This window comes from Gymnodraco acuticeps, unplaced genomic scaffold (genome assembly GCF_902827175.1).
Source record: "Gymnodraco acuticeps unplaced genomic scaffold, fGymAcu1.1, whole genome shotgun sequence".
Taxonomy (NCBI): Eukaryota; Metazoa; Chordata; class Actinopteri; order Perciformes; family Bathydraconidae; genus Gymnodraco; species Gymnodraco acuticeps.
In genome coordinates this window covers 923,144-939,582 of record NW_022989913.1, presented here as the reverse complement: position 1 = coordinate 939,582, position 16,439 = coordinate 923,144, and the positions used below count along the sequence as shown (strand labels likewise).

The 16,439-nt window shown below is 40.1% G+C and overlaps 1 protein-coding gene across 1 annotated transcript; it reads left to right on the top strand.

Annotated features, from left to right (window-relative positions):
• The first annotated feature begins 1,083 nt into the window (after positions 1-1,083).
• Positions 1,084-15,257, top strand: nadkb (NAD kinase b). Its single transcript, XM_034208583.1, has 12 exons — positions 1,084-1,295; positions 2,807-3,093; positions 3,200-3,283; positions 3,796-3,925; positions 5,068-5,176; positions 6,547-6,632; positions 6,895-6,997; positions 7,470-7,642; positions 12,013-12,112; positions 12,214-12,371; positions 14,050-14,132; positions 14,222-15,257. Exons 2-12 carry the CDS (start codon positions 2,819-2,821, stop codon positions 14,379-14,381), a joined length of 1,461 nt encoding a protein of 486 aa, XP_034064474.1. The 5' UTR covers positions 1,084-1,295; positions 2,807-2,818; the 3' UTR covers positions 14,382-15,257.
• The last annotated feature ends 1,182 nt before the right edge of the window (positions 15,258-16,439 follow it).

The following is a 16,439-nucleotide window of genomic DNA, read 5'->3' as shown; positions in this document are numbered from 1 at the left end:
GTACCCAACAGATATATTGGGTGTGAATATCTTTCCTAAGACTTATGAGAAGGAAGCAATTACAAAAACTAAAATACCTTCCCCTGTGGTTCCCCAATGTCTTTCCAAAAAATGATCACTTCATCATAGAAAGACGTTTGTGTGAAATTGGTAAAACTTGCATATGAATTCTTGAGTTTTGGATTTAAACACGTTTTGTGAGGACACATTGACCCCGAATGAGGAGATCCCCCAGGGCGTTCAGGAAGTCAATCAGTCAAGTGTAATCATAAACAACAACAAGACAAACCATAAAACCAAGAGCAGGGTAACTCAATTCAATTCAATTCAAAACCTTTATTTATCCAGGTAAAATCCCATTGAGATCAATGATCTCTTTTTCAAGGGAGACCTGCAGCAGTAGGTTCCACAAGAAGACATAAAAACATAAACAACAGAACAACAAAAGGACATCATACAGCAAAATGTACAGGGATTACAATTTACATATTTAACCACATGTACAGGTAGCCTACCAACAGCATCTGATTTTGTAGCATCCAACCGAGCTTTAAAAACATGTAGTGGTACTAGCTTGGTAATTTTCCATTCTTTTTGCAGACTGTTCCATGTTAGTGGAGCTGCACATCTAAAAGCTTTCTTCCCTAAGACCGACTGATGCTCAAAGGTGACAGTGGTAGAATGTTGGACTGTTATCCCCTCATCTTCCCTTGACAGGACTTCTGTACTGGTATTGTATTTTATACATCTGAATTTGTATCTGTTATAGCCTACATACTTGTTAGTGTGATAGGCACTGGGAAATGTTTTAATGTTCGTTGATTGTTACTGCTGATTGAAATTAGCTTTAACTATAATCTGGCATTCATAATACTCTTCTATTTTTAAGATTAATGTATTTTTTATCATAGACTGTATATATAAAGATTGTTATGCATGGTCCTTCACTGTTCAATAAAGATTTTTAGATTTGTCTGTAGAATTATTTCCCATCATATTGGCGGAAATGTCCTGCCATACATGGGATTGCTCCAGCGAACAGGGCGCTGTTCCTTTAACTGAGCGCAGAGCTCAGCCCGCAGTGACGACTCTCCTGAACCGCTCTAGAAACATCTCTGCACCCCTCGGGTTTTACCATACAGTCTATGGGTTTTACACATAGACTGGTTTTACACTGGGTTTTTAGCCTTTAAACCTTGACGACAATGTCTGTCTTTAAAGACACGTGTTTATAGCGTCTAAACACACTCGATGAAGTAGAAGCAATATAAGCATGTTTTCTTCTTTCTGACAAAGTAAGGCTCCGTTTCCTTCACAGGTTTAGCTAGTTTAGCTTTTTGCTAGGTAACTTCTGCTGTCAACATATAACGGTTATTTAAATATGAGAGCCGTTAGTTTGCTCTTTTCTGACGGTTAGTCATTGTTTTAATGTTATTTACGGTTGTTGTTAAAAAGACGGCTATCCCTCTAAAACTTAGTCCAAGGTCAAACTGTGTATCAAAAATTGGAAAGAAAACACGTTTGTATTTTATTTTACTTATTACACCATGTTAATACTAAAATGTAGTGCGTAGATATTTGCTTAATATAGGATGCGAAATTGGCAGACAGTTCTACATACATGTTTCTGAAATATAGAAATCTTTACTCTGTTTTATTATTCTGAAGATTTTTCGATTTTGGACTGGCAAAAATATATCACCTTGGAATGCTAATTTAAAAAATAATTATCTGCAATTAATTAAATGCTGAAATTAATAACTGGTTGTGGCCCTTGTTAGTTTACGCCGCTGTTTTGATTCATTTTAGTCGATAGGTCAAGTTATGTTCGACTGTTTTCCATAAACCGTATAAGCAGATCAATAGACTGTTTGCTGGAGCACTGCTTTACTAACAGCTTTAGTGATTAATACATCGACTTTTTCCTGTAGGACAAACATCAACCCTTATGAACCCAAATGTGACAAACACAACTCATCCAGTGTGAAACAATGTTAGCCTATCAATAATACATCATAATAATGTAATAATACATCTTAAACTAGGTTATTTATGATATAAGTATAGGGATGCAAATTATAGTTATGTTAATAGCCAGTTAAGCTGCACTTTTCCCCCCAAGTTATCTACTGATCATTAAGTATATCAAATGTCAGAAAATACTGAAAATGCCCAGTATATATTTCTTCCAGAGCCCAGGTGATATCTTCAAAGCGGTATTTTGTCTGACCAGCAGTCAATATACAAAAATACTCCTCTGACAAGTTATACAGTATTTACGTCTACTATCCTTTAAGTGATTGTAGTGTGTTATCTACAGTAGATGACGGTCGGCACCCCCCAGTTTGGAGAAACAGACAGTAGTACCAGCACAGGAGCAAAACAGTTTACTTCTGTGGACGTTACATTATATATATTAGTTATTATGTTAGAAGGCCGTTTCATAACGGGGAACTGAAGCTGTTATCAATGCTGTCCAAAGACACCTTTGACAAAAAAAGCAATTTAGCTTTGAAGATCAGAGCAGATTTTGGTCTACTCCTTCTTCAATCAGTTAGATAGTAGTTGTGTTATTGTGAGACTTTGTTAATTCTGAACTTTAAAATGCCAAAGTTCAGCTGGTACTCCAGTCTGCTTCTCCAAAACGGGGGTGACCAACATCTTCTCTTTACTCCACTTTCTGTGGAGTACCTTGACACCCCCACTTTGACAAATCAGATTTGCCCTTTTAAAAATCTTTATATAATCCTCTCAGTTGGTTCTCTTTGAGTTGTCAAAACATCTTATAACAGTTGATTCTGTGTAGCTTCCCTGAAGCATGGAGAGCTCAGAGTCTGGCCCATCATCGGGGCCCCTTGCAGCGCCGGACAGAGGCACGGAGCAACCCTCAGCATCCCATAATCAGCCCTCCAAGCACCGGGAGCACCCGCCCAAGTCACCAAGGAGACGGCATAAGGGGACGAGGTCGCAGCAATGGGGGGTCGGTCATGAACAGCTGCTGTGGGAGAGTGAGCGGCTGAGGTTGCCGGGCCAACAGGAGCACCTGGAGCCCTCTGGCTCGGCGAGCGACACAGCGGAAAGCTCTCCTAAGAGGTTTGCACTGCAGGTTGCCAGCTGGTCGGCCGTGCCTCTGCCACAGCTCTGTTGCCCGGGACGTGAGCTGTTGACCTGTCCTCATTTTTTTCCTCCATCCTCACAGGAGAGCCCACTTTCTACATGGACCGTATCCAGCCACTCACTTCGGACCCAAAGCCTGTATTCTTCCCAACCCAACTTCAGTCATGTAAGCATGAGGGTCGAACTTTGTATAGTGTTCACACAGACAAGCTTGTGTAACTGTGAGAGATAAGATAATTGAGATTGCTGTGATTGGGTGGCTAACCGAACATACGACAGATGCTAGTTTTCACCTAGTCTAACGACTGTTTACCTGGACTTGATCTGAAATCAGACATATGAAATGATCTGCACAAAGCCTGTGATCAGCCATTCAAAGGAGGAGAGACACAAATGGTAAAGAGCGGAAGAAATTCATAGTCTGATGTTTGGAGTTTGGACCTCACTCCTCCTAAACTGTTAATGAATGACTGCCGCTGTAGATGTATCTTTTACTTTACTCAGAACATGATGTAAGACATGGTGGCATTTGACTTTATTTGAAAATCATCAGGATCCAGCAAACTAGCTTAAAGTAGCAAGACAATGTAACGGTCAACTTTTTGGTCTGTTTCTGTGTCTAACGTATTGACACTGACACCGAGTGTGCGTTTACTCATGTGTGTTTTCTGGTCTCAGGCACATCCAGGACCCGGCCAGCCAGCGGCTCACCTGGAACAAACCTCCTGTCAACGTTCTTGTCATCAGGAAAATCAGAGATGAGAGCCTCGTCGAGCCTTTCAAAGAGCTCTGCAGGTTTCTAGTGGAGGTACTGGATTACAAAATATCTCCTAGTATTTTTTACAAGATTAATGTTTTATGATGTTAATGTGTTATTGCAGTGACGGACTTTGGGATTTTAAACTAAAATGAAAACTGATTTTTTGTTTCACTTTGGGGCAATATAAAACCTTAGCAACACATCATTTTTCAATTTCAAATAACACTAAACTCAAACTGTAATGACTTCTTCATCAAAAAAAGAGATAAAAACAGCACGACTTTGATCTACCAAAGCTGCAAGGAAGATTGTGGTGATGACAAAAAAGTTAATTAACCTTTCTGAGACATCTGCAGCAACATGACAAAAATGAAAATAGATTAAACAAAGTAAACTGATGCTCTGAAGAAATGATAGACACACAAAGTAGTGTTTCAGGGTTCCTACAGATCTTGACAAGTATTTAAAAGCCCAACGGTTTATAAAGGCCAGCAAGATCATTCATAACAATAGCAATTCATAACATGGGCAGCTGACCATGTTATACTGACAATCACTAAGACGAAGGTACCATAATGCTTTTATCTGCTATTGTGAGTTATCATATCTTGTAGCTAATCTCGCACACTGGCTTTTTTCCGTAGAAATCTTGGAACAATTCCTCTACGTTTCATGTCATGTCTATGGCATATTAAAATGACTTGAACCTAAACCACATAACAACCAGATTTACAAAATAAAAGCTTAGCCGACTAGCATGCTATAGCTGACAACAAAGACAGCATGAGCTGACAAAACAGTCTGGTTCAAACGATCAAGTGTTATTGTGTGTGTATGCAACATTAACAGCTGTTTGTGTAACGGGGCATATCGAAAGGACGTTGCAAACCCCAGTATTGCCAGAAAACTGTTTCCATGTGCACTGAAAAATGATCTAACTCTTAGAAAAACAACCCAGGAAATGATCCAGACATGTAGGTAAAGGTTACAGTCTGGTCTGATGACTGGTCAAAACAAGCGGCTCTCTGTGTAACAACACTGTCAGAGCGAGCTCATGTATTTACATTCCAGACAGGCGGCGTCACATCAAAGCACACATGTTGTCCTGTGCTTAACTTCATCACAGAAACAGTGCTTTTTGGAGATGTCTGTGTATGTTTTGGCTGCCGTCACTAAAGCGTGTGTTTCAGGAGAAACAGATGATGGTGTACGTGGAGCGCAGAGTAGCAGACGACGCTACGCTGTCGAAGGACGAGGCGTTCGGATCCATCCGCAACCAGCTCTGCACCTTCAGAGAGGGTGAGGCCCCACAGTAAATACACAACCAGTATAATAAAGTAGGTCATTTATATAAATATTCTGGTTTTTATTTACTATAAATATCTAGTCGTCATGTGATTTAAAAATAAAATCTAAATTATATAAACATTTAAAATAAAAACAGACGTTAAATTAAAGCACTTTTATAATAATGTACTTTTTTGTTATTTTATTGCATTTTTTTACGTTATTAGTTTTGTCACTTTTTATTGATTCATGTCACCTTCATAAATGTCATTAATCAAAGAAATGAAAGAAGTAAAAAAAACATTGAATGAATACATTGATAGTGATAATAATAGTAAATACAAATATACACATTAATAAGTAAAGGTTATTTCTGCTTGTGCAGCCAAAATGTAGTTTAGATTGTATAAATACTATACATGAGAGTAACACATGCGTCACTTCCGGGCAAAAAGTACGGCTCCGCCCACTTTTGGGGGAAATCAAAGCTGTCATTTGAATGGCGGTCAATGTAACTTCTGAAGTTTTTGCCAATCCGATCAGAAATTTAAGAAAACCGTGGAGTTTTGGATCTTCAAAGAGCCAAGATCGGGCTCGATATATGGTTAAATATAGCAGTAGGCGATCGATGTCCATAGATGAGAGTAACATCTACGTCACTTTACGGCCCGCCCACTTTTGGGGGAAACCAACGCTGTCATTTGAATGGCGATCAAGCCTGAAGCCACAGAGATCTTCTGTTACCGTCCTTTTTTCTTAGAGGAAGTCCAGAAACACGTAACTCTGGATTTGTTTTAATCTTTGAGGAGCAATAAACGACACAGCAGCTTTTTGGCATGATACAACTATTATTTTCCGCCTCGCTCATGAGAGTAACAGCCGGCGAAAATTACAGCCTCGCCTACTGATTTTAATTTAACCATATATCGAGCCCGATTGTCGATTTCCAATGATTTCATGTAATTGTTTGCCTGACTGGCCATTGTAATCGGGCTCTTTGAAGATCCAAAAATCAATGGTTTTCATACATTTCTGATCGGATTGGCAAAAACTTCAGATTTGTATTGACCGCCATTCAAATGACAGCGTTGTTTTCCCCCAAAAGTGGGCGGGGCCGTAATTTTCGCCCGGAAGTGACGTAGGTGTTACTCTCATCTATGGGAAAATAATTAACTACGGTCTTTAATTGTCTTATGTTGCTCCTCTTACACTCTTAGATTAAATGAAATGTATTATGCACAACTGGCAACACACATATGCTATCTGACTTCTGAAACAAAAACCTTTACAGTACATTCATGAATTAAATCAGATTTTGAGCATACTATAATGTCGGTAAATTGAAAATGATTTGTTGATTATATCGGTGTTTTTTGTTTCAGGTTACGATGATATCTCTGACTGCATCGACCTGATCATCTGCCTGGGTGGAGACGGGACTCTGCTCTACGCCTCCTCTCTCTTCCAGGTAATCACTCTTTGATTGACGAAGTCAGATGTCTAAACATTTTATACTTCAAACATAAATAAATGAAGAAATATACATACATACAGACTACATACATTCATGATGTCTATGTCCTTGACTTGTGCTTTCACTCTCCATATGAAACATATTTTAGAAAAATATTTCTTCTATAAAGACAGCTCTTTAAAAGTAAAAAAATGTAAGCCACAGAAATTGCACGAGTGATCTGATGTTGATGTCTGGACTGATATTCTTCCTGCAGGGCAGCGTGCCTCCGGTCATGGCGTTCCACCTCGGCTCTCTGGGTTTCCTGACGCCCTTCAAATTCGAGTCGTACAAGACGGAAGTGGCCAAAGTGTTTGAAGGTAGAGAAGAGCATTCCATGAAAGATGAATCGAGCCTATGTGGATGTAAACGCTCATTTTCCTGAAAGCTCAAACCTAGAAGTAAATCATGCTCATGACACAGATCAGAGGAGATTAGATTTAACTTCATTGTCATTGCAGAAAATGTACTGAGACAACATAAGTCAGTTTAGCACCTAACCAGAGCATATTTACCTATGTAGTATGTGTTCAATAGTGAGATAATGTGATTTATATGCAGCAAGGTATAAAATATAGTATGGGTTGAGATATATCATTGAGCTTACGTTACGTTTTAAGACAATGCAATGCAGCCAATTAAAAAAGTGTCCCCAGTGTAAATGACGCCTATGTATACACAGTATGGACAGTGCTATACCTAATTATATATATCACTACAGACTGTGAATAGTGTGTATTTGAATGCCACGTGAGTGCTTATGGTGTCAGTATGTCTGTGTTTGGACTTCAGGCAATGCAGCCATCACTCTGCGCAGCCGTCTGAAGGTGAAGGTGGTGAAGGACATGCTCCAGAGGACGGGCCAGCAGCCGAGCAGCAGAGAGACGCAGCAGCAGGAACACAACGGACTGTTCCCTCACACACACACCAACAGCGAGGCCGGAAAGGTCACCCTGCAGCTCCAGGTGAGGACCCTGAGGAGCAGGTAGGAGAGAGAGGAGGCCAGGAGCTTATTGAGCGGAAAGATAAATAACTGCAGGGACCTTTACAGGGGAACCATTTCAGGTCCTCTCAACCCGACGACTTGATTTAGTTTATTTTCCAGGTGCTAGAAGAGTCCCTGGCCCACAAACTATTAGTATGGAGTTTGCAGTGCTTATTAGTCAAACAATAAATACTGTACACTTCTACAACTTGGTATACAGCTTAATTCACACATTAGGAGGCACTAGGAGAGACTAAAGTCAATATTAGAATGACAGTCTGGCTTTTCTGCTAAAGTGAATTTGACCTTAAAAACAAACTTCAGCTTTTCAATTAATCTAAAGAGAAAGTAAAATGGAGAGAGGGTAAACAAGCTGAGAGGAGCATGGATCAGAGCAATTGGCTTAATGCTCATGGCTCTCAGATGCAGGGAAAATGCAAACATGGATATATAAGCGAGCGTTGGGGTGCTGTGCAAAGAAAAAGGCAATCCTGTGTGGTATTAAACCAAACACCTGATCGGTGCACTGCATTTTACTACCATGTGGCAGCCACTAGCGAGAGGAACATGATGATCATACTAGGAGAGCCCATCAATAAGCAAATATTGCCCCGACTGTGTTAGATACAACATGTTGCCATGGTGTCACAGTTTTATTCCATCTAACTCTGCCTTGACTTCACCCCTAAAGACACACTTTCAAGCAAACAAACCCAAGATGTGCCGCGTGCATCCTCCCGCCTGTTAGGAGAGAAACTCCCTCTGGGGCAGTGCTTCTCAAAGTGTGGTCCGCGGACCACTGGTGGTCCGTGAGCGCCCCCTAGTGGTCCGCGAGTATATTGGTAACATTTTACATTTGAAATAAATAAATACATTTAAGTTTTCAGCACTCTCGCGGGAATATCTCCGCAATGGAGCAAGGTTAAGTTTCAATTTCGATTGCATGATATAGCCCAGCGCAACACCTTCGTCGCACATGTTGCCACTTGTTTGTACCATTTTCAGGCGATTTGTAATCTGTTCTAGAAAAACGATGCGATTTTGGATATTTGTGGAGTTAGGTGGTCCGCGAGTGTTTTTGTATTGGTTAAGTGGTCCTTGGTATGAAAAAGTTTGAGAAACACTGCTCTGGGGGGAACACAGGGGTGTTAGCCTTTTGCAGACCATTGGCACAAAAGACTAATAGGGCCTCTTTAAACAGGGATGTATAAAAGACGATTTATAGTTCTTCACTTTAGTTTGTGTGGGTCTGAGGTTGAAAAGGGCGATTTGTTGTTGTATTTTGTCCTCTTCATTCATTCCTGATCACACCCGGAAAATGATGCGTGTGTGTGTGTGTGTCCCTAGTTTTCCTGTTTCATCCTTGGTGCTTTTGCATGGATCATAATTGTGTAGTGAACCGTGTGGCCATGGTGACAGTCATAATAAAGCTGCTGGCTGCAGATTTGTACTGAAGTTCTGTTGAGCCAGTTGCCATGGAGACCGTGGCATCAACAGCATAGTCAGTGAACGGATATTTAATGAGCTCTGACGCTCCTCTGTCTGACACACACAGTCCCTAACTAAACAACTGCCTCACTGCCGCGAGACACACGCTCACACACTGCTGCAGTGAAATACATTGTTTAGTTACAGAGACACACACACACACACACACACACACACACACACACACACACACACACACACACACACACACACACACACACACACACACACAGACACACACACACACACACACACACAGACACACACACACACACACACACAGACACAGACACACACACACACACCCATACCACACACACACACACACAGACACACACACACACAGACACACACTCATGCCTTAACTAAACCTTTCTCATAACTGCCACATACACACACACACACACACACACACACACACACACACACACACACACACACACACACACACACACACACACACACACACATACACACACAGTAACTAAACAACTGCCTCACTCCTGCGAGACACACGCTCACACACACTGCTGCAGTGAAATACATTGTTTAGTTACAGAGACACACACACACACACACAGACACACTCACACTCATACGCCTTAACTAAACTTTTCTCATAACTGCTACACACACACACACACATACACACACACACACACACACACACACACACACACACACACACACACACACACACACACACGCCTTAACTAAACTTTTCTCATAACTGCTACACACACACACACACACACACACACACACACACACACACACACACACACACTCACACACTCACACACACGCCCACACACAGTAACTAAACAACTGCCTCACTCCTGCGAGACACATGCTCTCACACACACTGCAACTAAACAATGTATTTCACTGCAGCAGAGACACACATACATACACACATACATACACACATACACACACATACACACACACACACATGCAGGCTTTAACCAACAGTTAGCTCTCATGACGTCACGCCTGCTGCTGCAGGATGTTGGCTCCGCTGCTCGGCTGTCGTCAGGCAGACGTCACGCTCAGCTGCAGAGCTCTGAGCGGGGGGGAACATGCTCTGTCTGCAGCTTGTCGGCACGACAACATCTTTGAACTGCTTTTACTTTCCTGCTGTAATGCTGGGATGTAATGCTCTGCTGCTGCCTGACTTATTGTTGTTATTGATTTCATTTCATATTTACTGTCTGTGGAAGGAAAGGATTGACATTAAAACTGATGTTTGGCAGAACTTGTGGACAGCACATCTAACATCCACAATGTAATAATAAAGTGTGTAGAATGTGGAGTAGAAGCCAAACACTCTAGCACTATATATTTTGGTTTTGCTATATCATATTTTTTAAATGTTATACATGGTATAAATTCTGCAAAAGCTGCTAGGATATGATATATTTATGAGCTACTCTGTCTATAATTTAAATGTTACTGTAGAAAATGTGAGAATAAGGCAAGTTTATTTATATAGCACTTTTCAACACAAGGCAATTCAAAGTGCTTTAAAACAATGAAAGACATTAAGAAAATGGCATTTAAAATCAGTCATTAAAAAGAAAAGATATTAAAATAAACATTAAAAGAAAAAATACATGAATAAAAGTTACAGTGCAGTTTAAGATATGAATAGTTCAATTAAAAGCAGCGACAAAAAGAAAAGTCTTCAGCCTGGATTTAAAAGTAGTCAGAGTTGCAGCGGACCTGCAGGTTTCTGGGAGTTTGTTCCAGATATTTGGAGCATAATAACTGAACGCTGCTTCTCCATGTTTAGTTCTGACTCTGGGGACAGAAAGCTGACCAGTCCCTGAAGACCTGAGAGATCTGGATGGTTCATAATTTAGCAGGAGGTCAGAAATGTATTTTGGGCCTAAACCATTCAGTGCTTTATAAACCAGCAGCAGTATTTTGAAATCTATTCTTTGACACACAGGAAGCCAGTGTAAAGACTTCAGAACAGGAGTGATGTGATCCACTTTCTTAGTGTTAGTGAGGACTCGAGCAGCGGCTTTCTTTAGTGAGACCTGTAAAGACACCATTACAGTAGTCGAGTCTACTGAAGATAAAAGCATGGACAAGTTTTTCCAAATCCTGCTGTGACATTGAAAATAAGGCGAAACTAAATATTTTTGATAGCTTGTAAAAGAGCTTTCACAAAGGAAGCGGGGTAAAGTGGATCCTCTGCCAGGAACAATGGAAGGAGACGGTGAAGGAAATCTACATAATGGGAAAACTGAGTCATCCTCTGAGATAACAAGAAGCACGGAGGGAAGAAAAGTGGGAGATTTAGACATTATTCAAGGACAATGAGAAGAGAGTAGGACATGGAACACTGCGCCATTGTGTCGAGTTGTGTTCTTATACAGCACAGCAGATATGTGTCTTTATCATCTCCACCAGAGAGCTTGTTTCAAAGTGTTGTGCTTGTTTCTTAATTTCTTTTTTAACAGATATTAATGACATTGTGCACGTTGGTGTGTTTTTGTTGTGGATAGAAACACCATGTGGATTGTATAAGCACTTCATTATCAATCAATGTATTGATCAAACAACTTATCATGGAAGTTCTGCTCTGTAAAAGTTTTGCTTTTGTAATAATATGATATTATTTGTATTGGTTGATAAATTCACATATTCTGCATATAAACTGTATTTGTCGATGCAGATAAACATGTGAAAACCTTTACAGCCTATAGATGGCACTAGAGTAATGTTCAACTTGAAATGGTACCAAGTCTAATTTTGATTTTTACAGATATTTAGATGTTACTTAGGATTTAAACATGGACACGTGTCACCATATCTGCCGTTAAGAGTCAAATTAAAGGGGTGTGTGTTCAGGTGTTGAATGAGGTGGTGGTGGACCGAGGCCCCTCCTCCTACCTCTCCAATGTGGACTTGTACCTGGACGGTCGCCTCATCACCTCGGTGCAGGGAGACGGTGAGAGCAGTCATGTGACCCCCAGATTCTGTCTCCCCGTAGATATGATGAATAAATAATGTGACAAATGAATAACACAATGTCCCCTCTGCGTCCTCCAGGTGTGATCGTGTCCACGCCCACCGGCAGCACAGCCTATGCAGCCGCAGCCGGAGCCTCCATGATCCACCCCAACGTCCCCGCCATCATGGTGACCCCCATCTGCCCCCACTCGCTCTCCTTCAGGCCCATCGTGGTGCCCGCGGGGGTCGAGCTCATGGTGAGAGGCAAACACTGAGATCCTTGCATGGTGTTTACAGAAAGGTGACAAACAAAAACCTTAACCAACAAAATGTCTTAGAAAGGTATTGGGTCAACATCATTTCCCCAAATGATCAGAGGTGGGAAGTAGTGGAGTACAAATACTTTGTTACTGTACTTAAGTAAATGTTTCTGTTTCTGGTATCAGTACTTTACTCCACTTATTTTTCTGACGACTTTTTACTTTTACCTCTCACATTTTTAACACAAATACCTGTACTTTCTACTTCTTACATTTTTTCCAAACAGGCTTGTTCCTTTAGTCTGAATGTGTGTTTGATGCGTAATCATTATTATTTAGAGTCATTGCGTGCCTATTGATTTGAACACGATCCGTGTATCCATAATTTCCTGGCCTTCTCTAAAGAAGAGGGACCAATGGAAACGTTGCCGTTGTTCAGCATGGAAACATTCATTAGCTAACAATGACATTATTGTTCTATTAATATAAAGGGAAGTCAGGTACTCTTTAAAGCAGCTGGTAGTTATGGGTACTTTTTACTTAAGTACATTTCGAAGTCCATACTTCTTTACTTTTACTTGAGTGAAGAAGTTTAGTCAGTACTTCTACTTTTACCAGAGTATTTTTAAACACGAGTATCTGTACTTCTACTTGAGTAAAGGACGTGTGTACTTTGACCAAATCTCTGCAAATTATATTTCTTATTTGAGTGTTTAGTTGTTCAGCTGGGTTGAGATCATTTTGAAACGATATAAAGATAATATACTTTTTTTGTATGGTATCTTTCATGCAAGAAATACAGCTGAGCACGAAGGGCTTTAAAGTACGGGAAAGTAGAGTTTAAAACACGGATAGATTACCAAGTTCATGGGAAATAAAATAAATAGAATACAGAAATATAAACAGAAAAAGGTTTCAATACATACATTGCATTGTATAATATGGACATTCAAATCCACTGAATAATAAATAATGACCTCAATACAATTTAAGGTAAATCAACAAAAATTAAACAGACAAATTACAAACAAATGTCAAATAATAATCTTAGTCTAAGACTTAAAAGGCCCAGGATCTAACTACTGTGGGGGAAACTTCTGAAGCACTTGGAGTCAGGACTCAAAGAGAGACACGATGGAGAGCTGGAGCTTTGATGGCAAACACTGACGTTTTATTCTGAGCTTCGGCCGGAGAATTCACAAGACATGTCACGGGCCACGGTTTGACCACACGGATGAGATGCCACAATCAATTCTGAAGAACCCTCCTGTAGCTCCAGGTTTTAACGTTCAGAGTGTAATAATCAACATTCTTCAATAGATAGACTAAACAGCTGAGGACACTGAATCACATTTGTTGTCGCTTATGGCTCGGGGTCATCTACACCCCGAGAAGGATGTGTTCCAGGTGTCCCACAACAAGAACTATCTCTGACAGAGAGTTGCCCGGTCATAAACTGGCAACATCAACAATATGCTAGGGCAGCCCCTCCTTGAGGGAGATAGCATGCTGCTCAAGGCTGGGCATCTGCGTCAGAGGGTGAAGGAGGACATGCAGGGAAAATGATTCCCCAACAATTAAGGCATTTTTATTTTAAATATTTCCGTGGACACTTTTTAGTGTCCAGCACCTTGTTATAGATTAAAAAGTGACCGTGTGTCCTCCTCTCCATCAGATCACCTTGTCTCCCGATGCGAGGAACACGGCCTGGGTGTCGTTTGACGGCAGGAAGCGCCAGGAGATCCAGCACGGAGACTGGTAACGCTCACTATCATTGGCCTGTTCCATCATACAGATTAACGTTACTCACTTTAACATTCATTTCCTTCTACCTTTTCTCCGAACAGCATCAAGATCACTACGTCATGTTACCCCGTGCCCTCGATCTGCTGCCACGACCTGGTGTACGACTGGTTCGAGAGCCTCGCTCAGTGTCTGCACTGGAACGTCCGCAAGAGGCAGGAGCGCCTGGCCGACGTCTCCGACTCCTCCGACACAGAAAACTGAAGGGTTGAGTTATTCTCTGTCACATGTTTAAGTCTGCGCTCTCCAACACCACACAGGACCTTTAAGTTAGAGCAAGTGTGTCTAAATACCAAATCAGTGTTGAACAGTCCTTTGAATAGCATGTGTGTATTCAGTATTTTATACATTTGAGAAAGCATCTCATGACGTTCCAGTACAAACACCATCTGTAATTGCATCTGCAGCTTACTGGAAGAAAGCATGTTACTTACATAGAAATGGGAAAGCAATACAATCACTAAAAAGGTTGCAATATATTTACATCATTATTTGATTATTCAGTGTTTTGGACATGGAGCATTTCATATTGAATGTAATGGTTAGTTTCGAAGATCCAGGCTTTACTGGCATACGCTTGGGGGATTATGGGTAAAAAACAGCGATAGATTGAGAAAAATGACTGCAAATGTAAATGTGTACATACAAGATTCAAGGATACGTGTATTTAAAGCCTTATTTATTTGATATTTATATAGATGGGTGCTTGAAAACACTAATCCTTCATTTCTATTACTGAGTCAGCCGAAGACTACAATCACATTTTACAATTCAAAGACGACTTCCTGTTCATTCTAACAGCAGCTTTTTACGTTTAAATAAATATGTTGCTCTCTCATCTTCTCTGCCCAAGTTCTACAGGTTAGATTGCATGTTGTAGAAGAATACGAACTAAAATGAGGTGAAGAAACTTCTGCCAGTCATGTTTTCATTTTCATGAAGCTGTTACTGAAGGGGAAATAAAGTTTAAACTCGTTTTGTTCTGTCGGCTCTTTGTGTACACCTGTACTAAAACTGCTCTAATTCTTATTATTAGACAACGTGAAAATAAAATGAAGTACTAAATGGTTCAAAATAAAACCAGTGGGCCGATTCCTTCATTGAGTTTGACCAGAAAATACATTTGTAGGTACTTTTTGTAGGACATACTATACTATGACATCTTATGACATTTTTGAACATGCTATACTATTACTTTTTTGAAATGCTGTACTATGTATTTTCTTTCCAAATACTTTACTATGACTATAACATTTATCAGGGCATACTATACTCTTTTTATATTTTCAATATTCTTTTTGTCTTTTCATGACGTTTCTAGGACATGCTAAGACTATCAGGACAATTTGATTAAATACTTTACTATGACCTTTTCTACTTTGCTATACTTTTATTCAACATACTGTGAATACAATGACTTTTTCTTTTACTTTCGTCAGTATGGTTGAAGCAGCAACTACAAAACACTGAAATGATCTCATCCTGTCTCTCAAATGCCTTGGACAAGGTTCAACACTGGCTGAACAACATTTGCTTACAGTTAAATGCAAAAAAAAACAGTATGCATGATGTTCAGTAAACGACCAATCAAAATCAAAGGATCCAATGTGTTTTTAAACGGAGCAGAAATAGAACTAGTCTCCCACTTCAAGTATCTTGGAGTCATAATGGACTCGAACTTGACTTTTAAGAAACATATTAAGAAAGTATCCAATACCGTTAAATTCAACTTGCAACATGTTAAACAAATTAGACCTTTCTTAACTGTCAATGCTGCAAAGTCATACCTCCACTGTATGATTCTATCACACATTGAATACTGTTTGACAAACTGGTCGTTTGCTTGTGCCACAAACCTGAAACCCATAGAACAGCTGTACAAGAGAGCTATCAAGGTGTCTGACAGAAAGCCACATTCATACCACCACTGTAGCATCCTTGAAAAACACAATTTCTTGAGTTTTGACAATTTTAAGTCAGAGTATGCACTTTTTTTAATAAATGTTTACATGGACTGCTCTTGCTCTTTTGCATATCATGTATTTTGTTTTTGCGATGTTTGTAAACTTCTTAAATGTTTTATGTGAGCGACTGGATGGAAATTAGCTCAAAGCTAAATCTGGCACTGTTACGCTTGATACATTTGAATGTTTTAAGTGTTCATTACTGTGCATTGTCCCTGCCAAATAAACAATTACATCAATAAATAAACATGTTCAAATGTTATGGTCATTAAAAAAACGTTTTGCTGGATTTTAGGCG